Source organism: Muntiacus reevesi, chromosome 6 (assembly GCF_963930625.1).
Source record: "Muntiacus reevesi chromosome 6, mMunRee1.1, whole genome shotgun sequence".
Classification (NCBI taxonomy): Eukaryota; Metazoa; Chordata; class Mammalia; order Artiodactyla; family Cervidae; genus Muntiacus; species Muntiacus reevesi.
Window position 1 is genome coordinate 34606797 of NC_089254.1, and position 27144 is coordinate 34633940.

The 27144-nt window shown below is 33.8% G+C and overlaps 1 protein-coding gene across 1 annotated transcript in view; it reads left to right on the plus strand.

The window, feature by feature from the left end:
* SEMA3A (semaphorin 3A) overlaps positions 1 to 27144 on the plus strand; it is a 228468-nt gene that overhangs the window by 101060 nt on the left and 100264 nt on the right. Inside the window, exon 5 of the mRNA XM_065939538.1 lies at positions 26256 to 26349. Coding sequence (XP_065795610.1) covers positions 26256 to 26349 — 94 coding nt within the window. The remainder of the gene's footprint in view (positions 1 to 26255; positions 26350 to 27144) is intronic.

A 27144-nucleotide genomic window follows, 5' to 3' on the forward strand; every position in this document is an offset into this window, starting at 1 on the left:
TACAACTAGTCAGTTTGTTGTCATGACTTTTCTAGTGACATCAATATTATGTCTCATACTGTACTGATGTTGTACCATCCCCATTGGTGGGATGCTATCCTATGTGTTTTTTTTTTAATTATGTATTTTTTTAATGTAGTAAGAACGCTTAATATAAATCTGCTCTCTTAACAACATTTTAAGTGCACGATTCACTATTGTTAACTACGGGCACAGTGCTGTGCAGCTGATCTCCAGGACTTGCTCATCTTGTGTAACCGAAACTTTATACCCATTGAGCAGCAATTCCCATCTTTCTGCCTCCAGCCCCTGACAACCACTGCTCTATTCTCTCATTCTCTTCTCTCAATCTGTGAGTTTAACTGTTTTAGATTTCTCACATAACTAAAATCATGCAGCATTTGCCCTTCTGTGCCTGGCTTATTTTACCTAGCTTAATATCCTTTAGACACCACACAAAAGAAGTCACTTTCTTTTCTGCTAATTCCCTCTCTATGTAATAAAGGTGTTGAGCAAAAATAAAACTTGCCTGTGGTACTTCCACTTAGACACACAAAAGAATGCTAATATGTTTTACGCTCGGTCATGTCTGACTCTTTGCAACCCCATGGATTGTAGCCCAACAGGTTCCTCTGTCCATGGGATTCTCCAGGCAAGAATATTGAAGTAGGTTGCCATTTCCTTCTCCAGGGGGTCTTCCAGACCCAGAGTTTGACTATAATCAGAGAGAGTTGTAACATTTTTTTAATCCAAAAGGGAAAATCAGATTCTGTAGCATTAATAGAAATATATTTGAGATAGATTTCTTAAAATATTTTAAAAGTTAATGAGTTTCACACTTCTTATTCAAAGTAAGTTTAGTAATGAGATGTATCTTACTATTTCTTGGTATTTTGATGATGTCATAATTCAAGAACAAAAAAGTCTGGTTATTATTTTATGTAGAATTTTAGATTCTCTAATAAACAGAAAATATTTAATTTTATATGGCACATAGATTATCAAATAACAGAAAATTGACATTGTCTTTATTTCATTTTTCTTAACGTAATTGGGCCTTATCAAGCTACCTCTGCTGATGAAAATATTAGTATATTTGAAAGCAGTTATAATTTTACTCAAAATTAATTTTGTACTTACGAATCTTTAGAATTTCCAGTTAGAACAAATGTATCTTGATAAATATATATTCATGTGAATAGACATTTTTTAATCATTGCCTCAGAAATTTAATTGCATAGGCTTTCATCTTTCACTTAACACTGGTATTTCTCTTTTTGCCTATTTTACTCATATACTTTAGTAATTTAAATCCATTTCTATATAAATGATAGAAATTTGATATTAATGCCTGAATACAGCTTCAGATTTGTATATTTATATGTCATAAAATTATTGTTTCAAAATTTTAGGAATCAAACCGCATAGAACAACTACTTTGCATTTTATTTTATTTTTATTTTCCAGTCTGCTGTTTTAATTTGATTGTGCATCTCTGGCCACTGAAAGCAATCTCAGGAATTGCTGAGCGGTTAAAAAGGGAGTCTAATGGGATCTAAAATCAATTCACAGGTCTGTCACTGATTCATTGTGTGACTTTTGCTGCCACTGAAATGACATTAAACTGGTCTCCTCAACAATTTTATACCTCAGTATTTCTCTTATAATAAACAAATACCTATCTAATATGCCTTATGAATATATACTTTAAAAAGTAGCTTGATGATTAAGAACTTCAAGACCAGCTTCTATTTGAACAAGTTACCTCACTTGAGATTATCACAAAACTTTATACAGAGGCTGAAAGTCTGGTTGTTTCTAGTGTTGCAAATGGGGTTTTGTATACACGCCAGGGTTCAAGCTTCTTTAAAGTGCTTTTATCCTGGCAAACTTTTCTTCTTTTGATTTATGTTTTGTTGGCATTTAATAGCTGTCTTACCTCATATTTAAATTACTCAACCTGGAAAGGATGAATGTTTAGTGTCCCACATCGACTTGCCCTTTGCTGGCCTAAATCTTGGACGCAAATGGAAGATTTGTAGGAAGGGAAACCTATTCTTTGTATTATGTCATTCCAGAAAGCAGACCTAGGTACTACCTTGACACTGTGTCAGATTTTTGCAAATTTTTCCTAACAGTGTAGAATTTTAAAAAGTTCATGGATATAGTTGCACAATCTCTTAGACACATATAATTTTTTTTCTAGAATAAAATGTAATGACTTATCTGAGAGAGGAATAGGAAAATATCATGCCATTGATAAGCAAAATATTTCCATTTTAACAATGTAAATATCCATAAGGATAGAAGTGAACTGACATCCCTTTGTTCATAAAGTGCATAAGGCAGTCAGTTGTTTTCAGTCTCTTAATTAAAATCAACTTCAGGTGAAATGATATGACAAAACCGAATGATGTGTTTGCCACAGGGATGACAAAAAAATTTAATCCATTCACTTTTCAACCTTATACTAATAAAAGTCTTAAAAATGTAATAAGCTTATAAGAAAGAAATGAAAAGTATTTTTCAACTATGCTACTAAGAAAAATATTTTGACCTGAAATTTTTAGTATAAAAAATTCAGTTGCAAAATTTGATATATACAAGACTACTGAAGCCTAGTAGCATCCTAAGCACAAAGCTTAGCAATATCTGATATCTTACTTTTTAAAAAATGATGTGTCCAGAGTTCACAATTTTCATAAATTTTTGCACAAAATGCATGTTTATAATACTGTAGCTTATAGTTACTGCATAGCACCTCTAATCCCTATCCTCCATTTCATAATAAAGAAAATTTAAATTCAAATTGCTTAAATAGTATCTTCAAATCCCATGGCTACTTTATGGTTAAAAAGTTGAACTTAAACTCAGCTCTCCTGACAGCTAATTCAGAGTTCTTTCCATTACATTATATAGCCTTCATTCTCACTACCACACGTGGGAAAGGACGTGAAAGGCACAATTTTTCATTTTTATCAAGTTGTTTATATAAGTTTTAAAAAATAAAATGTATAAGTAAGTGATATTAAATAATTACTTTTGAAAAGTACTTTTCTTGTACTTCCTCCATGCATTCATGGTCTGATTATAAACTATGTTGTCAGGGAAAAATTGTGTGGTTACTTTTTCAAAAGTACTATTTCCTTTTTCAAAATAAGTCAATCATCTCTTCAAAATAGATAAAATTTGAATATTGTTTAAGTACTTTACACTATTTTCCTTTATTCTCATGAAACCAGCTAGATTAAAGATGATTTCTATTAATTGTAGCAGTCAACACATATCAGATATTATCAACGAAAATAACTGGAACATTAGGAAGGCATCCTGAACACTGTGAACAGCAGAATCATACAGAATTTCACCCACACACCTCTGCATACAATGGACAAGAATGACTAAACTCTTTGATCTCTCTTGGGTAACATGAAAGAGTAAAAGGGAAAAAAAGCAACATCTGTTAGAAAAAGGGTTTAATGAACAGGGTGGGGACCCAGCTGAGCGTTAACAGAGCATGAGAAAAGAAAAAGAATGCAGGACAAATTTATTTATAGTCATAGACCTCAACATGTCCTAAGAAAGTCTGATTTAGAAAAAGGATATTAAAATTATTACAGTTTTATTTACATTTAAAGTATTTATAATTCCTGTAGTGAGTTCTCTACAAATGTTTTCAATAGGAAAAAATATATGTGGTATATATCTATGTAACATTTTGCATATTATATATATGTATGTGTTTATGTCCATAGTGATAGCAACATCTTAGACAAAATAGTGAAGGTGTAATACAAGGAACATAAGTCAGTTTAGATTGCCTGAATATATATTTGTAAATATAGATTTTAATCTATTTTCCATGTATCTTAGGGAAGCTGTGGGAAAAGTGATTGTTTTGAAATGAATCAGTTCTATATAGGGGTAGATATTGCCTGGGCATTGTCCATCATTCAGCTATTGCAAATATCCAAAGCAAAAATATTTTATCTGTACTTTATAGATTTGGATAACTTCCAGGTTTTTGAGTTTTTGTATCCCAAAGGGTGGTGATGGTAATTTTTCTTTTTTATTATTTATATCATATCTATTATAAGTATAGATTCTGCTCTCATGTGATTTAGTCTTTTCTAGGACTCTGACCGTTAACAATAGCTCTTCACAACTTTATGTCTGGTAGATGACATGTACATATGTGACATTCTCTCCTATTCACACCCATTGTATATACATAAGAATATTTGAAATATGAGTGGGTAAAAGAATGACATTAGAGCCTGAAATTTGAAAAAATAATGACATAAGAGCATTAACGTTGAATTTGCCCTAGTTTCTTTAAAATAAAGTAAAGAGAAAACTGTTAAATATATACATATATAAGTTCAAGGAAGCAAACCATGTTTGAGGTCAGAAAAGGTGAATCCTGGTCAAAAATGGCAAGAAGCCATGATTTTAGATTAGTGAGAAAGTATTTTGGAAATACAAAAGGAAAGATATTTGCCTGTAAGGTCATTCCTATTTGTAATAGACTAAGTAGACTTTTCTGTTGGATGCCAGACAAGCTGTGTAAAGGTCACCCGTAACCTCTGGTTCCATTTAATGGAATAATACTAACTCAGATCCTGCTCCCTCCCTACTGCTGACCAGCATCTCTTGGCCTAACTGGTCAGTTTATCACACTGATCCCAGAGCAGTCTTCTCTGAGAGCAAACAGTAGCCTGTCACTTCTGTTTAACGATACTGCTTTGCTTCCTTTTAACCTTAGCAGCTAGGGAAGTCTACTTTTTGATCTCAGTCCTTCCTATCTTAGCATCCTTTTTGGGGCCACACTCCCCTTACCTTGTCCTAGCACCCAGTAGTTCCTTTTTCTTCGTTTCCTTTACGTTCCCCATCTCTCTTCTTTTAGGCCTTCCATTCTTCTTTTCAGCCTCTACCTATTTCTTGGATGGATCTTCCTTTGGATATTTTTCTTTTAATTTATTTATTTTAATTGTAGGCTAATTACTTTACAATATTGTAGTGGTTTTTGCCATACATTGATATGAATCAGCCATGGGTGTACATGTGTTCCCCATCCTAAACCCTCCTCCCCCCGCCCCCCCCATTCATCTCATCCCTCTGATCTCAATTCAATCATTACTTCTTAGAGCAAGTTTCCTTCTCTCCTCTTGTATTGTAGATTAATGCTACTCTTGTATGTACGCTCAAAGCAACATAGGTGAAAAGGCAGACAAATAAATAAATGCATATATTTTGGTAAGTCTTATGATAGGGATTAGAGAAATTTATCTGAAATAGGATATATATTTGCAAGAAGAATTCACATTATAAACTCTGAGCTGTTAAACATCATTTCTTCATATCTCAAGGGTTAATTATTCTTGTGTTTCTTCTGTGTAAAAAGCCACAGCATGCAAATCAGAATGGGGTCTTGAAATAAAGATTCCTTGAATAACACCAAGTATTCTCTTTTAGTGGATACTCCATATTTTAATAGAATCCATTTTATAAATTTGATTTATATCACCATTTTCATGTCAGGAATAACCCATATTGATTAACATAAACCTCTGCTGAAATTTTAGCACTTCTGATTTTTTTTTTGATGTTATTGTTGGTATAATTGTTATATCCTTCATATGCATATGGCCCTAAATAGAGAACAGTAAAATTTTCATTATAACATTTGATCTGCAATTGAAAGTTATTCTGCTCTCAGGGCCCTTATGTAGCAAGTCAGAAAAGTAGTTGAAGAATATACATGACTAAACCTAAAGGAAGGAAGGGAGAGGGGCTAAGAGAAGAAAGGAATGAAGTCATATGTCTCAAATCCATTTAAAATGGAAACTATAATAATAATGTATCTATTAATTTTTCTTTGTAGCCCTTTATTTAAAGTTGAACAGTAATTCTTTGCAGATTAAATCCAGTATGACACTTAAGATTCTGTGAGTGCTGTCAACTCATAACATAACATTGATGTTGACATACACATTTCTCTTAACAGAAGACTAACACATAGGAAGCAATAAATATAATTAGTAATGTAATGTTCAGCAGCAGCTTTTGCTGATGGTGTAGGTTAGTGGGAACTTTAAAGAGAGAGGATCCAGGAGACAGGGGGAGGGCAAAGGCAGAAATATGTCCACACTAACATTAAAAAGGTAAAAAATACTGGAGGCAGTATTACCAGAAAACTATACTCTATTGTTTGAATTTTGAATTAAAGCTCACTGAGGATAAAGGCAAATTCTGTTTTGGTTAAGGAATTGCCTTTCATCTTCCCCTGTTAGGATGTCATTGGCAAGAGACGACACAACTTGCTTAGCAATCCGGTATTTCAGAGATTTGCAGTTTGACAGGGAGCAAGATTCCCTTGACTCTCCTTAAATGCTTTTTTCCCTCTTTAGCATTGTGTAAAACATTATTTCACTAATATTCTTAGAGAGTAGACCATGGGTTGACTAGAATTCCAACCTTAGAATTAAGCAGACTTTACAAAGTTGTGAAATATGCAGCCTGCATGTCTCTCTATTGAGAAAAATGAGACATTGTGATATTATGGCATTCAGTTGTGTTCATAATGTCTAGAGAAATCATCTCATAATTCTACAGTGCTTGGCAGGTTAGAAAAAGAGCATTATAATAAAAATCCCTGCCTACTTTTGACAAATCAAAAATGACTTAATTAAACTCTTTTCTTATGAGTTATTAACAGATCAATAAATTTCTGGATATTCATTTTGAGGAAAGTATAAAGATAATGCCCAAAACATGGAGTCAAATTAAAAAAAAAAAGTTTTCCCTAATCCTGTCTGAGTTTTTAGAAACCACTTTGGATTAATAACAGTGTTACCTAGATTAAGGCTTGATTTTTATCATTATACCTCAAAGGGGTATTGTGATTAAATGTGTTTTACCTAGGAAGGCATTCTGTTTAAAAGATTCTGAATTGTAACACTAAATACAGCTTACTCTAATTCTCCTCCCATTTCCCTGAACACGCATTCGAATGATAAGGTTGTGCTTTCAGTTTGGAGTTTTTTTAATCCAGATTAGTCTTGCAATATAAAGTATATTATATGAAAGCATACTCTTTTTTTCATTCTACACAGTTTCCTTTAGCACATGCTGTGATCCATTTTAGACAGTTGATAATATTTGTTAAGTAAATGAATAGCCACTAGTAGCATAATTATTATGATTTTTAAAGTATTAAGTTTAAAGATTCTTATTTTTATATTTAATAGAAATATTTAATAGTTTCCTATTTTTATAGGAAAATAATTAATATCATACATTCATTCCCACTTTGTCTTATTTTCTTGGCTTCTAGGTAAGCTTAAATTCCGTTTTGCATTTATTTGTTCAACTCCATGCTGTATGTTTACTTTTCTTTGCACTTGAGTTATATCTTTCCTCCTTGCAGAGAAAACACATTATTGCCATGCTGTAGGCTTTATCTGCACAAATTTAGGCAAACCATCTGCAGCCATCATGTCCCCTGTCATTGTTTAAAGAGCAAGTAATAAAGAATACATGTTTCAGAAGTGGAGTGGAGGGTAGCTCATGATTTAGCAGCCATCAGTACTCTGATTGTCCTAAATTTTTACTAAACAAATACGTAGATTTTTTCCTATGAGATTACTTATTCCCTGAACTTCCATGGATTTACTTATAAGGTTCTTCTTACCAAGTTCTTTCCAAATCAGACTTTAAGAATTGTATGTACTCACATCTCTACTATAATCTAAAAAGTAAAAACATTCTTTTACAATATTTATATTGTTTTATTACTCAGAGAATGTATGGGATCAAACTTCAAAAATCTTACAGACATTCACAAATCTAATTCTCTACTAGTTTATTTCTTACAATAGGACAGATCTAACTTCAAAGCCTTCTTAAAGCTAATGAGTTTTACAGATAAATTGTCCTAAGAATGAATGTTTTAAATGTCTTATTTATTTAGTCTTATGTATCTGTTAAATATTTCTAGTTTATACAGCAGTTTTGTATCATCAATAAGGTTCATAATCTTTAAACTTAGTTTGATAGCACAGGTTTTCTTTCTAGTTCATACATCTAGTATTTAAAGTAATACTCACTATAATTAAACTATAAGTTTTTTGTATATAATAGTTTTATATATATATAAATGTATATATCACTCTTTAGAAACTGCATAATTATTTTTTTTAAAAAGCATTCATTTGTAAAATGAGCTCTGTAGTGAATTTACCATAAGAAATGTTAATAACTAGTCTGAAGGAATGACTATATTTTGTGTGATTTCTAGGTAATTTGAAATTATAACTTTATGCGATTTAGATATGAATTATTTCTGTCAAGTGATTGCAGGTTTGTTGGTGGTGTTTAGTCGCTAAGTTGTGTCTTGACTCTTTGTGATCCCATGGACAGTAACCCACCAGGCCCTTCTATTCATGGGATTTTCCAGGCAAGAATACTGTAGTGGGTTGCCATTTTACTTCTCCAGGGGATCTTCCCAACTCAGGGATCAAACTCATGTCTCCCACTTGGTAGGCGGATTCTTTACCACTAAACTACCTGGGAGCCCCAATTAAAGGTTACAGACTGTTAAGTGTTTATATTCAAAACTACAATTGCACTGAACCAATAATTTTAACCTTCTCTATTTTATCTGTGAAATAATATTTGCAGTCTGATATATGTCAAATATTAATAGTTAGTCAGTGTTTATAGATTTTATCTATAAAGTTAAAAATATTCTTGTTGAAGAACTTATAATCAATAGGACTTCATTTATTTTTAAAATGGCAAAATTTATATCAGTTACATTAATATCTACATGTGTAGCATATATTCGTCTGCCAGTGGAGAACCAAGCTGATAGCTGAACTGAGATCTTGACATTTTTGTTCCTATATAAGGGGAAGTATTTTACACTACTCAGAAGACATGCTACAACGTGGTGCTTGAGATGAGTGTTTACGTATAATTTTTCATCAAATGGCACTTTCTTTCTCTAGCAGTTCTATTTCTTTTTTTTTTTTTTTTAATAGTATGAAAGAGAAGAATAAAAGAAAGGAAGAGACAGTGAGAATAGCAAAGGTAAAGAAAAACAGGGGTGGTGGGGAGGAGAAGGAGGGATATCAAGGGAAACAGAAATAGAAGAGAAAAGGGAAGGAGGGGACGTCCCTGGTGGTCTTATGGTTAGGACTTCAGGTTTTCACTGCTGCTGCTAAGTCGCTTCAGTGGTGTCTGACTCTGTATGACCGCTTAGACAGCAGCCCACTAGGCTCCGCCGTCCCTGGGATTCTCCAGGCAAGAGCACTGGAGTGGGCTGCCATTTCCTTCTCCAGTGCATTAAAGTGAAACGTGAAAGTGAAGTCGCTCAGTTGTGTCTGACTCTTCATGACCCCATGGACTGCTGCCCACCAGGCTCCTCTGCCCATGGGATTTTCCAGGCAAGAGCACTGGAGTGGGATGCCATTGCCTTCTCCACCTCTAGCAGTTCTAAATTGACTCATCATCATGTCTTAGGAGAATTATTGCTTCAGTTTCTTTTTTTTACTCTTTGTCTAAGCTCAAATAACTTAAGCAAATAACTTTAAATAACTTTCAATACAACCTTTCTTTTGTTTCAAATCCTGAAAAAAAATAATATTTACAGTAGCATGAAAGGTTTCTCAACTAAAACAAGAATAATTTTATTTATTTTTCATCTCAAGCTAGTATTTTGTATTCCAGTGGTTTTCATCTTGTTGGACTGGAAGTTCAGAAAAATGAATAGGATAATGCATTTTATGTCATTTTCCTAAGTATATCAAATTTTATAGTCAAAGATTAATAAAATATTCTATTTTCTTTAAATAGATATGAAAAATGTCTTCATAATCAGTCAGCATAAAGCTCACATAGAATACCATTTGTGCCATATTATGATAGTGGTAAATAAGATTGAAATAAGACAGGAATCCTGCCTTAAGTAACTTAAAATTTACTTAGAGACATGACATAAAACTGTCAAAGTCACAACATATTTTTAACAAACAATTTTTGGTGCTCTTTTTATGATGATGCTAACTTTATGGATTTATAGTTGAAAGATATATTTAATATGTTTTCTGCCCAAAAGACTGCATGGGCATTTGAGAAAGAAATAAAATAAAAATAGAAATCATTTATAACATAAAGCAGTGGACAGTTATAATATGGTTATGTAGACAGTGCCAGAGAATCTCTGATTTTGGAGTATCCAGTTTTGCCCAAGGGTATTTCAGCTGGTTCCAAGCAGGTCAAAACAGAATAGGGTCATTCCAGGAAATGGGGAGGAATTGCAAGGCACAGAGGAACAAGAGTAAAACAAAATACAAAAGCATAGAGGAAGACTGATGCTGATCAAGGAATGTAACACAATGCCGTAGATTCTCAGAGAATGCACCTCAGTGAGAACGAAGTATTCATGGCAAGAGGATAATAATAACAGCAATAATAATAAAACAATAATAATAGACTGCTATTTTTGAGATACTTCTAAACACTTTTTGGTATGACTTCTGTTTATCTGTTGTATTTCCACTGAGATGCCCCTCTCTAAGGAAAGCCTTTGCTGACTATTTCATTCCTAGTTCCCACCTAAGGCAAGTCACCATTGTATTTTGAATATGATATTGTCCTTTAGGAACATACATTAAAATTGCATATATATTGTATGTGTGTGTGTTAGCCTCTCAGTCATGTCAAATTCTCTGCAACCCTGTGGATTATAGTGTGTCAGGCACCTCTGTTCATGGAATTCTCCAGGCAAGAATACTGGAGTAAGTAGTCATTCCTTTCTCCAGGGGATGTTCCCAACCCAGGGATCAAACTCAGGTCTCCTGCATTGCAGGTGGATTCCTTACCATCTGAGCTTTAGAGAAGCCCTTGTATATATCTATATATGTATGTGTATCCCCTATATATGTAGATAGACACTTATTTGTTGAAAGTCTGTATTCTCTATAACACTGTAAATGCCCAAATACCGATAGTGTCTTTGTCTTATCTAGCTTTGCAATCGCACCCCTGGCATGAGGTGAGATCATTAAAGATTAATGATTGCATATATAAACACTATGCCAAATAGTTATCTTGGTTCATCACTTCACCAGTTTAAATAGGCCAGTAGAATTTTTTTACATTTTAAAATGAGAAAAATGAGAATTAGAGTGGTTCATTGATTAGGGAGTTCCAGAGTCACATTTTGAACCAAGGTCTTTATTACTACTAACCTTTTAGTACAGTAACTAGGTTAAGTCAATTGAAAGTGAATTCTGATAATGGCCTGTTTAAGAGATGGGATAAATGTATCGAGCAGGGTAAATCAAGGTAGAGCATCAAAGAGATCTAGGAAGCTAAGTAGAAATCTAGTCTTGATATGACCAAAATTTCCCTCATGGCTCAGGTGGTAAAGAATCTGCCTGCAATGCAGGAGATGTGGGGTCGATCCCCGGGTCTGAAAGAGCCTCTGGAGGAGGGCATGGCAACCCTTTCTAGTATTCTTACCTGGAGAATCCCATGGACAGAGGAGCCTAGTGGGCTAAATCCATGGTGTTGCAAAGATGACTGAAGTGACTGAGTACACAGAACAAACTAAGAATAGAGTTAAAACAGAAAATCTTGCCTTGTGTTAATAATAGGCACTCAGAATTTCCATAGTCAATGAAAATGCCAAGGAATATCAACACCAAGTTTTACCTTGGGAAAACTCCAGTGAAGATAGAACAAGAAAGTTATTGGTGTTTATGGCCCTGTAATTAGAAGGGTGGGAATGAAATTCAGAAAAAGATGTTAATGTGGAAGGGACCATTGAGGACAAGAAAAAAGAATAAAACAATTTGTATGTGAGATTTGGAATAATCTGAAAGGAATCAAATTTAAGGAGTGTCAGTCAATAAGAAAAACTGTGCAGGTAGCCACATTTATCTTTATGTGTCTAAAATATATTTTCCAATTAATCTTTGGGGAAAAAAACACAACTTATCTCAGTTCTCAGGTCTGTCATGTGTAACACAGACCTCTTGTTATCATTTTGAGCATGTGAAGAAACAAGTTAAGACAACTTGTGGTAAAACAAGATTAGAAATAATAGTTCCTTGTTCCCAGAAACTTGTATTAGTACACAAGCCACAAATTTTTGGGTATGAATTTTTACATCACACGTTTTATGTAGTAAAACCTGAAGCGTACTATCTTCTATTGTAATACCTTGGCCATGTACAAGAATTATTGTGAATTCCAGCTCTGTTAATTATTAGTTGTACCCCCTGGAGCATAGACAGTCTCCTTAACTGCCAAATGAATAAAATAATATCTACCTCCTAGCACATTTGTGGGGAATATATTATAAATATGATTTGACAGTACGTCAACCGTGAACTTGCAGATGTTCAGGCTGGATTTAGAAAAGACATAGAAACCAGAGATGAAATTGCCAGCATCCACAGGATCATTGAAAAAGCAAGAGAGTTCCAGAAAAACATCTACTTTGGCTTTATTGACTATGCCAAAGCATTTGACTGTGTGGATCACAACAAACTGTGGAAAATTCTTACAGAGATGGGACTACCAGACCACCTGACCTCCTCCAGAGAAATCTGTATGCAGGTCAAGAAGCAACAGTTAGAACTGGACATGGAACAACAGACTAGTTCCAAATCGGAAAAGGAGTGCATCAAGGCTGTATGTTGCCTCCCTGCTTATTTAACTTATATGCAGAGTACTTCATGCAAAATGCTGGGCTGAATGAAGCACAAGCTGGAGTCAAAATTGCTGGGTGAAATATCAATAACCTCAGATATGCAGATGATACCACCCTTATGGCAGAAAGTGAAGAAGAGCTAAAGAGCCTCTTGATGAAAGTGAAAGAGGAGAGTGAAAAAGTTGCCTTAAAAACTCAGCATTCAGAAAATGAAGATCATGCCATCTGATCCCATCTCTTCATGGCAAATAGATGCGGAAACAATGGAAATGGTCAGCGACTTTATTTTTTGGGCTCCAAAATCACTGCAGATGGTGAATGCAGCCATGAAATTAAAAGACATTTGTTCCTTGGAAGAAAAGTTATGACCAACCTAGACAGCATATATAAAGCAGAGACATTACCTTGCCAACAAAGATCTGTATAGTTAAAACTATTGTTTTTCCAGGAGTCATGTATGGATGTGAGAGTTGGACTATAAAGAAAGCTGAGCACCAAAGAATTGATGCTTTTGAACTGTGATGTTGGAGAAAACTCTTGAGAGTCCCTTTGACTGTGTGGATCAATTAGTCCATCTTAAAGGAAATCAGTCCTGAATATTCAATGGAAGGACTGATGCTGAAACTGAAACTCCAATACTTTGGGCACCTGATGCAAAGAACCGACTCACTGGAAAAGACCCTAATGCTGGGAAAGATAGAAGGCAGGAGGAGAAGGGGACAACAAAGGATAAGATGGTTGGATAGCATCATCAACATGATGGACATGAGTTTGAGTAGGCTCTGGGAGTTGGTGATGGACAGGGAGGCCTGGCATGCTGCAGTTCATGGGGTCGCAAAGATTTGGACATGACTGAGTGACTGAACTGAACGGAACTGAACTGAAAATAGCAATAATAGAACCATTTGCAAAGAGTTTATATGTTTTAGTCACAAGGAGAAAAAAACCTGAGGTGAAAGTCAGAGTCACACAACTACAAAGCACCAGAACCTGAGCTCAAACTCTGGTGCTCTTATTCCAGAGATTGTGAAAGTGGCCAGCATAGGACTAATATCTGTGGTCTCAACTTGTGCTTGTGTAATTTAATGCTGGCTTCAGAGAGAGGGTGGGCAAAGTGGACAGTGGTAATAGTGATTGTAGTACCCACATCAGTAGCAGCAAGCTTTATGTCTTGTGGTTCTGCAAAGTGATCACACAAAGTACCTACCATTTATACAGCGATAAGGGTAGGAAAACAGGAAAAAAAAATACTGCATTGGCCTCTATCCTGATTCTGTGTCAGCCTAGTTTGGACACTGAAGCAATTATAAAGTACCAAACAATGCCAAGACGAGAAAAATAAAAACAAAAAATTAGTGGAAGGTGAACAGTCTGACTTGATTATACTTTTAAGGTTCAATGATCCCTGGGTCAGGAAGATCCCCTGGAGGAGGAAATGGCAACCCACTCCAGTATTCTTGCCTGGAGAATCCTATGGGCAGAGGAGTCTGGCAAGTTACGACCGACCCTTGAGGTTGCAAAGAGTCAGACATGACTGAAGTGACAACACATTGTACTTCCCCTCTTCTATATTTGTCAAAGCTTCTGACTCAAACAGCCATGTTTATTTCTTTCCATGTATCTTGAATAGTTGTTGTTTTACCATATATTGCTTCCACAATGACTTAACAGAGTTATTAATTCTAGGTATTACAACAAATTTAATATAATTATTTGTTTTAATATTTACTATACTCTTACTGGCATTTATATGATTTTCAGTCTTCTAAATACCATGTTGAAACTCTTCTTGCTTAAATTTTTAATGTTTTTCTCACTTGTGTATTTTTTGAAAAGTAAAATAATGAAGTTAATGTATATGGATGTTTTAAAAGAGCTTTCTAATTGCCAGACCATTCTCTAAAATTTATAATCTCCCCAAGAATGGACAGGCTTATCTTCTTCCTGAAATACTTTTGCCAAAAATATATACTATTTTGGTAAACTTTGCTAATTGGCTAAAAGAAAATCATTTATTTATGTCATATGATTATAACAACACTTGAATGATAAGGCTTTGCTAAAACAAAACTTGGTATAAATAAAATGTTATTTCTTTTGGCATTGATACTTCCCAGATGGTATCTATGAAAAATTCTTGAAATGTAAAGAAATCATATGAGTAGATTCCAATACTTCTTACAGTACATATGCTGCTTTCTATTGACATATTTACATTTAGGTTAATAAAATTCCCCTCTGGTATCTAATCATGGATGTGACAAACACATTTACAAAAAAGAGTGGTGAAAAATAATAGCTGTACTTTCACAGTTTAGGATAAAAACACTGATGGTTTGTGAAATTATAAGATGGCAAATGCAAAATAGCTGTATTTTGGACATAGAACTTAAAATGCACTTGGAAAGATCAAGTGAATTGTTCCATTATTTCATATTTTTGTGAACTATTGATTCTCTCTTTGACAGAGCTCTCTTTACCGGGTCTCACTGGGGCAAAGCATTTTAGAGTAAATTGTTCATGTTCTGGAATTTCTCATTCTAGCCAAGATAAAATTTACCCTTTCATTGTTATATACCTTGGGAGTTAACAGGCATTCATAGCTGAATAATTATACCATGACAGGTATGAAATATCTGCATAAACTCAAATTAAGCTCCTATTAAAAACATAATCTGCATGAAGTATGAATGCATATGCTTTCTGTTTTCTTTGGTTAATACCATTAATTTTAAAGATGACAAAAAGCAGATGAATTATGTCATTGATGCTTGTGTGAGGAACCCAGACAAATTCATATCCCTTAAATTTAAAGGGCAAATCCTATTTAATCCAGCTGTAAGAAGTATATGTTGTTACTGGGCAGACAATGAATAAAGTAATGCTAATTTTTCACAAATGTAGAAACAAAGTAATTGCATATATTTATCTGCAAAGTTAGAATTATGTTAGTTTTCTCTACTTGTCTTTACTGTTTTAGAGTATAATGTGGGGACTATATTAAATATAGTGTTATATGTCATGGTCAATTCATTTAAGATTAATTCAGGACCTAACATGCTTGAATTACAAGGACTACACAGTTGAATTAAGGGATATTATTATAACAGAACTTTACGTATGATATATATTCATAAAGTAACATGGTGTGCAAATCAAATACAAAAAAAGATTTTTATAATCCCTCCATTTATTGCTGGTTTGGAAATTGTTTAGCTGGCTCTGCTGTATACTATGTGACCTAAGACATGTCTTTTTTTTCTCTTTGCTATTTCATTTATAGAATTAGTGTTATTACACTGTGTACTTCAAGGGATACTGTAATGTTAAAAAAGTAAATACCTACAAAGCACTTGGGAGAGTGCGCTTAGCTGATATTTGCTTAATACATTTTAGCTATTACATTATCACAGATAGTGAGTTACCAACATGCTGTCATAGTAAAGATGTACCACTAATAGTGAATTTAGAATAATTAAAATTATAATGAACTAAATTTCTATATGGTTTACGTATGCTTCTCTGTGTAAAATACACATTATATCTCATTGAATCCTTGAGGCAATTATGTGGAGTATTTCCATTTCACAGAAAAATGTTGACACATCAAAAGAGATTTAAAAAACTTATTTTTAAGCTTACAATCAGCATTTAGCACAGTGGACTAGAGAATCTAGATTTTTACCACATACACCTTCAAAGTCAAATTGCAGAATAAAATGTGGGTCACAGAAAGACTGTATAACCTCTGGAGACTAATTTTAGAGGTAAAATTTCCACTTTACTCAAGCATTGCTTGAACAGAGTGTAGAAATAGAAATCAATGATTTTAAAACGTTCCTACTTATATTCAGTCTAGAGATGAACTTAATAGATGTTATGTACCCTGATGATACTATCCTTCCTTCTGTTTGGATCCTAAGAATTCCTCAGGAGCAGAAATTAAATTCAATAAAAAGTCTGTATAGGTGTAACTAGAATATCATGAATATTAAACTGAACTATATTTATATTTATATAACTGGAATATTTTTATCATTTAATTTGATAAATAGAATACTTTTTGTCAAAACAGTATTCATATAACTGGCTCTATGGCTATATTTGCTAAGAAAAACTTTACTTTCCATGATGTATATTTGAAAAAGTATTGGCAATTATTCAATAATTACAGTTATTGACTCTTAACTATTTTAGCATCAAATGACTGAATTTTGGATTCAGAACCAAATCTTGTAGATATTATACATCTAAAACTACTCAAAGAATTAATATTGAAAAGTATTAGTATACTCATTTTTAAAACCTTACAGATATAAAGCTTTTTCTTAAACTTATCTTTTACTGAGCTTCATTTTTCAATTAATAGTACTTGCAATAGTACTTTTTCGATTAATAGTAATTTTTCGATTAATAATACTTGCAACAATGTTTAATTGTAGAGAAAAATAAAATAGAGAAAAATAAAATTCTGACATATATAGCTGAAATCATAGTGAAATCAAAGGCAGAACTAGTACAATCAGGGCAGAAAATTATACTTGCCTTATTCACAAGGCATTATTTTTAAAATTTCCCAGCACTCAGTGACAGATACCAGTGTTACATTTCTTTTGTATCTTCCCACAATGTATATTGTTAAATAACTCTTTCTGACAGGCTAATTTCTATGAAGTTTATTATTCATAATTGCTCTTATATTCTTTTGAAGAGTCAAGGACTCTTAATAGCTCTCAATTTTTAAATAACCATGGAAAATAGGAAATTTCATACAGGCCAGGAAACCAAGTTTGAATGATTAGAATAGCAGAGGGATTGGGGCTGAAGTTCAATAGCTGAATTTATAAAAATAAATGAATACCAAGTAACAGTAAATAGAAAATGAAAAAGAAAATGAGTTTTTAAAAGTCTGGATAATCCCTATATTATGTTCAAGGACAGGGCCAAAAAACAACAGAAGCAGATGTCCAAGGTCAGAGGGAAACGATGAAAGAATCATACCAAGTTAGAAACAGAAAGGTCTTTGAAGAATAGCTGATTTGGAAGCTCTTACCATGACTACATAAGGTCAGTAAACCCTAAAGATTGCTTACAAAATATATGTATGCTTAGCTTCAGTTTTCTGGAGCATAGAATCCATAACTTTGCTAGAATATCAAAGGGAATTCTGATGCAACATAACTTAAGAAACATGAGCTACGAAAGAGGTAGGTGACTTGACATAACAACACACAAAAGAAAAAAAAAAATTCCTTTAATCTTCTGTGATGTGTAAGAAGACTTAATTTTCCCCTCCCCAGGTTAAGAGGATAGGTTCTTTTTCTATCACCAGGCTCATATATCTTAAATCATCTTACACATCACTGTCAGATTCAGCATAATATTGCACCACTTTGATGCTATTGTTCTTCAACTAAAATTATCACTTTGTAACTTGATATAGAGCAAATTGCTTATTCTGGCATAGAAAACTTTCCACAGTTTGATTCCAAGTTTATTTATCTATTTTATCTTTTAATATATGTATAAAGTCTTCATTATATAAACTCAACTTTATGTTACTTATCATATAAATTTTGTCTACTTTGAGGGAATTTTGTTCATGCTGTTACCTGTAGATGGACTAATTTGCACCTGTACTTTACTCTGCCCTCTCTCTATAAGCTCCTTTTGCCCTCTGCGCTCATATCCAATAAACATACAAACACAAAAATGTATACTCTCAGACGCATTCACCTCTCACCAAAATACATTTCTAAAGAACCTAATTACAATTTTTCTTTCAACTGGAACATAAAATTACCTATCCATTTTGAACTCCTGTGGTTTCCAGTTTTTACTGTCTTAGGGTATGTCTCACATATTTTTTTGCATAATATTTTCCTTAAGCCCAATTTTTAATATAGTGGTTAAAAACAAGGACTTAGAAAGAGACAGTTCTTGTATCAAATTTTAATCCATCTCTATAACTTTGAGTATTATTGGAAAACACCCTGTTTCTCATCTGTAAAACTGTCACAATAATAGTAGAGTTGTTTGAAGATTAAGTGAAAAAATATAGATGAAATTTAGGATATTATGAACACTTAGTATGTTTCCATGTTAAGTGAAATAACTACCAAATACTTATAAACATTGTAATATCATATGTATGCAATTTTTTATTATGTCATTTTTATTGTAATTTCTTGTATGCTAATTGAGTTAAGTAATTAGACTTTTCACCTTCATATTCCAAACATAATTCTTACATAGTCACAGGTCAGTATATATTTTTTGCACATATTAATGTTTTATGTTTTAGGAAGCATGTAAATAATAAAGTTATAAAAATTAATATAAAAGTATAAATCCTAAGAAGAAATTATTTATTTTTATAAATATACAATTATATTTAGCAAAAGCCCAAACAGCTTCTCTTGTTTGATGTTCTACTTACGTGCATCTCAGAGATACTTGGAGTAATTTCTGTTAATTAAAAAAAAAATCAGATAAAACAGTTATCCTGAAATTATGGAGGTATTACATTAATAAGAACGATTTTTGAAGTTCTGCAGAGAAGTATTTGATGACTTTTCACCGGAAGCTGGTTCTACTGAGAGGAGTAACTATTTATTAACAAGCTTAATATTAATAATAACTGAAGAATCACAAAGCCCAATGAAAATGAAACAGAAACAGATTTAGAAGCAAAAGGACTGTAAGATTATACTCTTTGTCATTAAATTTTATTTTTACTCTTTTGCAGTAAGAATAAACTCATTTGAAGTATGTAACAAATATCAATACTCTGTTAATAGTGATTTATACAACACAAAGCAGTTAAAGACTTTTACCTTTCTTAAAACTCACTTTAAAACTCAGCTTAATATTTGAATCCTGTAGTCTGGTCTCTGCTGCACAGCTGTTTATCATATCTGTGTTATATCCTTAGAAATTAGCTCTTAGAGGTCAGGGCTATGTTCTTGGTATTCCTTGGATGTAGTTTTTCTGTAGCACCTCTTCTACTCAGTCACATGGTCACTTATTTATTCATTATTTCATTGAGCTTTAACTTGGTGAAAAGTTCTATCTTAGTATTTGGGAGAAACATAGTAAGATTTTTCCTTCACCTCAAAAGTATTAAGAAGAAAAGAAACAAATGCATTATTGAACAGCACGCATGAAGGTAACAAATGGCACAAACAGACTATGAATAGATTCTTATACAAGCTCCAGGGATAAAATGTTTTTTTCTGCTGGGTAAAATTAATGAAAATTTAGTGAACTGGTATTATGACTTAAACTTTAGATAATGAGTAAGTTTGTTACTGGATCACAATAAACTGTGGAAAATTCTGAAAGAGATGGGAATACCAGACCACCTGACCTGCCTCTTGAGAAACCTGTGTGCAGGTCAGGAAGCAACAGTTAGAACTGGACATAGAACAACAGACTGTTTCCAAATAGGAAAAGGAATATGTCAAGGCTGTATATTGTCATCCTGCTCATTTAACTTATATGCAGAGTACATCATGAGAAATGCTGGACTGGAGGAAGCACAAGCTGGAATCAAGATTGCCGGGAGAAATATCAATAACCTCAAATATGCAGATGACACCACCCTTATGGCAGAAAGTGAAGAACTAAAAACCCTCTTGATGAAAGTGAAAGAGGAGAGTAAAAAAGTTGGCTTAAAGCACAACATTCAGAAAACTCAGATCATGGCATTTGGTGCCATCACTTCATGGCAAATAGATGGAGAAACAGTGGAAACAGTGGCTGACTTTATTTTTGGCGGCTCCAGATCACTGCGGATGGTGACTGCAGTCATGAAATTAAAAGACGCTTGCTCCTTGGAAGAAAAGTTATGACCAACCTAGATAGCATATTAAAAAGGAGAGACATTACTTTGTCAACAAAGGTCTGTCTAGTCAAGGCTATGGTTTTTCCAGTAGTCATGTATGGATGTGAGAGTTGGACTATAAAGAAAACTGAGCGCCGAAGAATTAATGCTTTTGAACTGTGGTGTTGGAGAAGACTCTTGAGAGTCCCTTGGACTGCAAGGAGATTCAACCAGTCCATCCTAAAGGAGATAGTCCTGGGTGTTCATTGGAAGGACTGATGTTGAAGCTGAAACTCCAATACTTTGGCCACCTGATGCGAAAAGCTGACTCATTTGAAGAGACTCTGATGTTGGGAAAGATTGAAGGCAGGAGGAGAAGGGGACGACAGAGGATGAGATGGTTAGATGGCATCCCCGACTCAGTGGACATGAGTTTGGGTGAACTCTGGGAGTTGCTGATGGACAGGGAGGCCTGGCATGCTGCAGTTCATGGTGTCGCAGTGAGTCATACATGACTGAGCGACTGAACTGAACTGAGCTGAATTTAAATGGAAGAAAGATATCATATGAAAAAAAAACAGGGCATGTATTTGTTCATCTGCTCTACTGCTTAATGTTACTTAGGGCAACCCCTTGCTAATAAAAATCAAAATTAATGTTTTTAGTATAATCTTTCCTTGTAGATTTCATGGACTTTTTCAACTACAATTGTGATTTGGAGACAAATTTTCTTTCTCTGGAGACCCTCTAATTTTCAGTTCTACTCTTTGCTGCTAATAGGATGTTGTCCAATAGAACTTCTCTGACAGTGGAAATATTTGGATCTGCAGTATTGTATTCACAAGTCTCATATGACTGTTGAACACTTAAAGTGTAGCTAGTGCAACTGAGGAATAGGATTATTAATTTTCATTAAATTAAATTGCTACATGTAGAGCTCATGGCTATTAGAATTGCACAACAAAGACCTAGACTTACCTTTTAAAGAGAAGTAAATTCCAAATGAATTTTAGCCACAAATGGATCTCCTTGGGTAAGATATAGTATGCCACAATGTTTCTTGTGAAATCCTATAATGTCCCTTCATTGCTGAAGCCGGTAGTTTTACCCAGCATTGCTATTGCTGTGTACTATTGTTAATTAGGATATGCACAAAGGAAACTAACAGATTACATCTCCAGGAAGCTCTGAAGACTTCTCCCAGAAAGTAACTTTTGAATTTAGTCTTAAAGGAAAGGAAGTTCAGGCTGGTTTTGAGGAAAGGTGAGCTAGGGTTAGTTCAGACAGAAATGAGAAAAAACTGTTGCAACCAGGGAATACCTGATAATTCATTATAACTGGCAAAAAAGTATCTTTGTAAAAATGCAGGAAAGGAGATTGAGCATTTTGAAAAAATAGAATAGTGGATGTTTTAAAATAATTTTAAAATGTATGCCCAAATATTGGGTTTAAATTTATATAGCTTCATACCCCAAATGGTTATTCTATCACGTATACTATTATTTTCTTTTCATTTATTTTCCTTTTTACAAGCATCATTTATGTTTTAATCATTAACTAAAGCAACTAAAATTGCAGCTTTGTTACTTAAATTTATTATTTGGACAAGATTGAGATTTAGGAAATTTATTGCCATGATGTCACCAATGGTTTATAATTTATAAAACTTTGGATTAGACATTAGCACAGTTATTATTTCCTCTAATGCCTTACCTCACCACAGTCTTAATAACATTCAGGAAATCCAAAAGACAAAGGGAAAAGAGTGGACTTGAAAGCTAAAAATAGTTGCTGAAAACTGATGCAATCATGTAATAAAATATGGTACAATAACATATGATATATTCATAGTATCTGCTAAAGCAATTAGAATCCATACAGCTCTATTTCTGTTCGTGTATTACTAAAAATGAAAGCTATTTCAGCCCAAGTAAGACATATAAGCTATTCAGTTTTAATTGTATGCATTGGTCTTAAAATTTCTGGTCTTATTACTTGCATATGTAATCTATTTAACACTCTTTAAAACAGAGAATCATTGAATAGCAATCAGGTTTCAAAAGAGCCTGCCAAGTACAGCCAGACAGTTGTCTGTGTGTTTTGCTAGATATGACAACATAGAATGTACAGTTATATTAACAAGGGCTTCTTTTGGGTGTCAATATTTTCATACATATACTAGGTCTTGCTCATAAGATAACAGAAACAGCATTATTGGTGTCTCTCAATATTAATCACATTAAGATTATCAGATATATTAAACAACTAGTCTTTTTTTAATTGAGAAATTTTATACATATTATATTTAATGCTTTTTTTGGTCAGAAAGCTTTTGAATGGACTCTGGTCTAGTTATAGGAAAAAATAATTTTCAGTGCATTTTGGGAGTCCAAAGTATTAACATATTTTTAGACACAGGTCTTAATTTCCACTGATGAAAATATAGGCAGACATTTCCACTGTAGCATGAAAGATATTAATCACTATAGGAAAGAATGATTTTATTTTGGTAACTACAAACAATGAAAAAAATAAATTAAAAATTTTTTTTCGGGCATTCTAAGTGTTTTATATACATTGTTACAATAAATATTCATAATCAACCCTATGAGATTTTTCCTATTCTCCTTATAAAAGGAATCTGAATTTCAGAATGGGTTAGGGGTTGCCTGAGGCCCAGATAATAAAAGGCATGGCCAGGGATAATACCTGATTTCAATAGCCTTAGACTTCATTACTTGGAAAAGGAAATGGCAACCCACTCCAGTATTCTTGCCTGGAGAATCCCCATGAACAGAGTTGGCTGGCAAGCTACAGTCCATGGTGTCACAAAGAGTCGAACATGACTGAGTGACTACACAGACTTCATTATTATGTGTAACAGGTATGGATTTTACACTACAAATATTTGTATGTAAGAAATATATTTTACTTTCCTACTCAGAAATCAAATTATAATTATTCCAAGCCTCCATATCACTAGGCTGGAAAAGAAATTCAGTGTTACCCTTCAGTAGAATCATATAAGAATATAGAATAATTACATGGGAGAAACACAGAAATTTGAGGAAGAGTTCCATTTAAAGGAAGAAAGAAGGAAAGGAAAAGGGAGCTGGCTTTGAACACATTACCTGATACCATGGCAAAGTATAGTTTTTCCTCTCTTAAACCATAACTGACATGCTTAACCTTTCTTCCTATGAAGTCTAATCCTTTACCTTGTAAATCAAATGTTAAACACGAGGCTGCAAGTACTTCTGTATACCTTGGCACTGTCCTATTATTATGGACATATGATCCCAGTCATCAAGTGTCTCATATTTTGAGGGGTAGCTCCTCTATCTTAGTTAGTATAATAAAATGTCTTATGAGGACAAGAAATTTATATGTATATTTATAACAATATTTTTAGTCACACTGTCACTTCCACCTGCTGCTTCCTCTAACCTGTGAGGGTTAGTAACACAGATTTTAATATTTTCTATCTTTGTGGCAGTAGAGTATATATCAGTTACTGATTATATTTCTTTTGTATTTTTTCCTAATTTTTATCAAATTGTATCTAAATATTTGATAAACTTCTATGCTTTTTCTTAGTATATTGTAAGATATTTCATACCATAATTTTAATATTCAAGTGCCTGTGACAGATGTGTTTTTGTAAATAATTTTATAATTTGGTGACTTATGTAACATTTTAAGTAATATTTCTTTCAAGTTCTGCTAGGAAAGTTTGCCCACAATGGTAATAACTTGTGTTAAATTTTCATATTTTTGTTGTTTTAATATGAGCAATATTAATAGAATAAGAATAAATTGTGCCTTTTTATTTTGCTGCTTTAAAAATATTTTATTCCAGTTTCTTAATCATCACAATAAGCATTTAAGATTAAATATCCTTATCAACATTAACTTTTAGAAATCTAAGGTTCAGAGATATTGGTTGCCCATCAAAGAACAAGAGCTCACCTCACTGACCCAACTGGACCTGACCCCTAACTCACTGCCATTCCTACTGTGTGTACGCATGCATACTCAGTTGCTCTGTTGTATCTGACTCTTTGTGACCCCATGGAGTGTATGTAGCCTGCCAGGCTCCTCTGTCTCTGGGATTTCTTGGGCAAGAATACTGGAGTGGGTTGCCATTTCCTTCTACAGCTTAATGCAGTTCTGAGAATCCCATAAGATGTTCACGTTGTACATTTTAGAACTCAGCCAAAGAACCAACCAGTGGGCTTCCCTGGTGGCTCCGTGGTGAAGAATCCGCCTGCCAATACAGGGGGCGAGTTCAAGCAGGAAGATCACCTGGAGAAGAAAGCGGCAACCCATTCTTGGCTGGGGAGCCCACCTACAGAGGAGACTGGCAGACTGCAGTCCATGGGCTGCAAAAGAGTCAGGTGTGACTTAGTGACCAAACAACAAGGAGCAGTCATTGCTAGGAGATCGCTGTTTATCAAGCACAGACCAGTGTAAGGAATGCGCAGATATGGTCATTCTCACACTTAAAGTAATAAAAATAGAGAATACTTTTGGCTTACTTCCTTTTTCACTCTTCTTCCCTATTTCAAATGAGTTTTAAGAGTCATAATTTGAAACTCTGCCATTAGCTCCATCAGAAATATTAAATGTTAAATAAAGTGATGTGTATTGGCCATAAAATGAACACCATTTATTATTCTAAGAATATAGAAAATGCTTTTATGTGAGCAGTAGAGAAATTGCCAAAAAAACTATCTTATTTCAGTCTGTAGACAAGTTAATGTGCTACTGGAAAATGCATACATAATTCTGACCTAATTACTTTCCAGAGCATTTATTTGCTTCTGAAAAGAGTGCTCAGAAACCCCCCACTTTATTCCACTGTCTTAGAGAAGTCTCACCTTCTGAGGACAGGGTCTTAGGCCTGAGGTAGTTTGTTACCTCCATATTAAGACCTCTGTTGTAGTGCTTTCTGGCATACTTCCTACCGCAGTCAAATGTTCACTTCAGTTTCTGGGTGCTTGAGCCTCAGCTGAGCAGACTTCCTTGTGATAAAATGTGTCACCTTTGTGCTCATTGTCCTAAGGACACTATCTCCAGGCATACCTGCCTTAATAAATAATTTGATATTTCTGACTTAGAGAAATTGATAAGGATAGTTTCAGGTACCTTCTACCTTCCAAAGTGACTAATTTAAAAAAGCTTGAGAAGCTTGTAAGCATCAAAGTTTTAGGAATGACAGAGTGGAGGATGTGGCTGCTATGACTACTTCCTTCTGGAAAGTACATACAGAAATGTGAGATAGTGTATCTTCTTACAGACATCTAATATGGTGAGTTGCTGTTTTTCCGCTATGTGAAAGAAGTAAAGGAGTCATTTTGTTTAAATTTAGCATTCTTTCAAGAGCCGTTAGGGTAGCTCTTGGCATACTTATGTGATAAATGAGTGATAAAATGATCACTCTACTCTTATCACATCACGCTTTGTCCTTTAGGATTCATTTAACATTTACTTGCAACATGGTAAATGCCACTAAAAACCACCAAGCTAAACAAACATTTGTCTAATGATATCTTGTTTTTACCCCACTTAAGTTATTTTTCATCTCTAAAGATTACACAAATAATAATATACCTTGATAGTGCAGAAGAATGCTCAACCTATGATTAACTGGCGTATTAGAATACTTTTATTATAAATAAATTGAATTCTTTTTCTTTTCTACAGGACAACATTTTTAAGCTTCAAGACTCACATTTTGAAAATGGCCGTGGGAAGAGCCCATATGACCCTAAACTGCTGACGGCATCTCTTTTAATAGGTACTTAATCAGCAATCAATTAAACAGTAAATTTTCTGTAGAAAATGACCAGATTTCATGTTCCTTCTTATATAGCAACATTTTCCTTTATTAATTGTAAAATATTCAGAGTATGTCAGTTGAGATATTTTCATGTATTTTGAAAATGAATAAGTACTTAGATGCTGCTTTGATTTTTGAACTATCTAGTCTATGATTCTTTTTAATCAAAATGACTTAATAGTATCTTTAAAATTGCCTGCCCAATCATGTATATCCCCACTGTTGTTGTTGTTTAGTTACTAAGTCACGTTTGACTCTTTTTGACCCTTTGGACTGTAGCCCAGCAGGCTCCTCTGTCCATGGGATTTCCCTGGCAAGAATACTACAGTGGTTGCCATTTCTTTCTCCAGAGGATCTTCCTGATCCAGGGACTGAACCTGCGTCTCCTTCATTGGCAGACTGATTCTTTACTGCTGAGCCACCAGGGAAGCCCCACATTTCCACTAGACATTGACAGTTTTTGTGTTGTAAAAATGTGGTTTTGATTTTCTTTGTTTGAAAGAGGTGTTTCAAAGGGGGAATTTTGACAAGTCAGAAAGAAAGATTGAGATTCATTCTCCATTGTTAATTGTAGTCCCAAGATTTGTAACACTTTTAACACTTGGACAACTTAATCAGCACAATACAACCAAATGGTAATACAATTGATAGATTCCCCCTAGTGTTACTCTGATTTGACAAAGTTTTTGTGTGTTCATCTTTTTTGACTTCAGGGCTTTTCTCTTTTCCTTTTTTTTTAAAAATCAAACATTC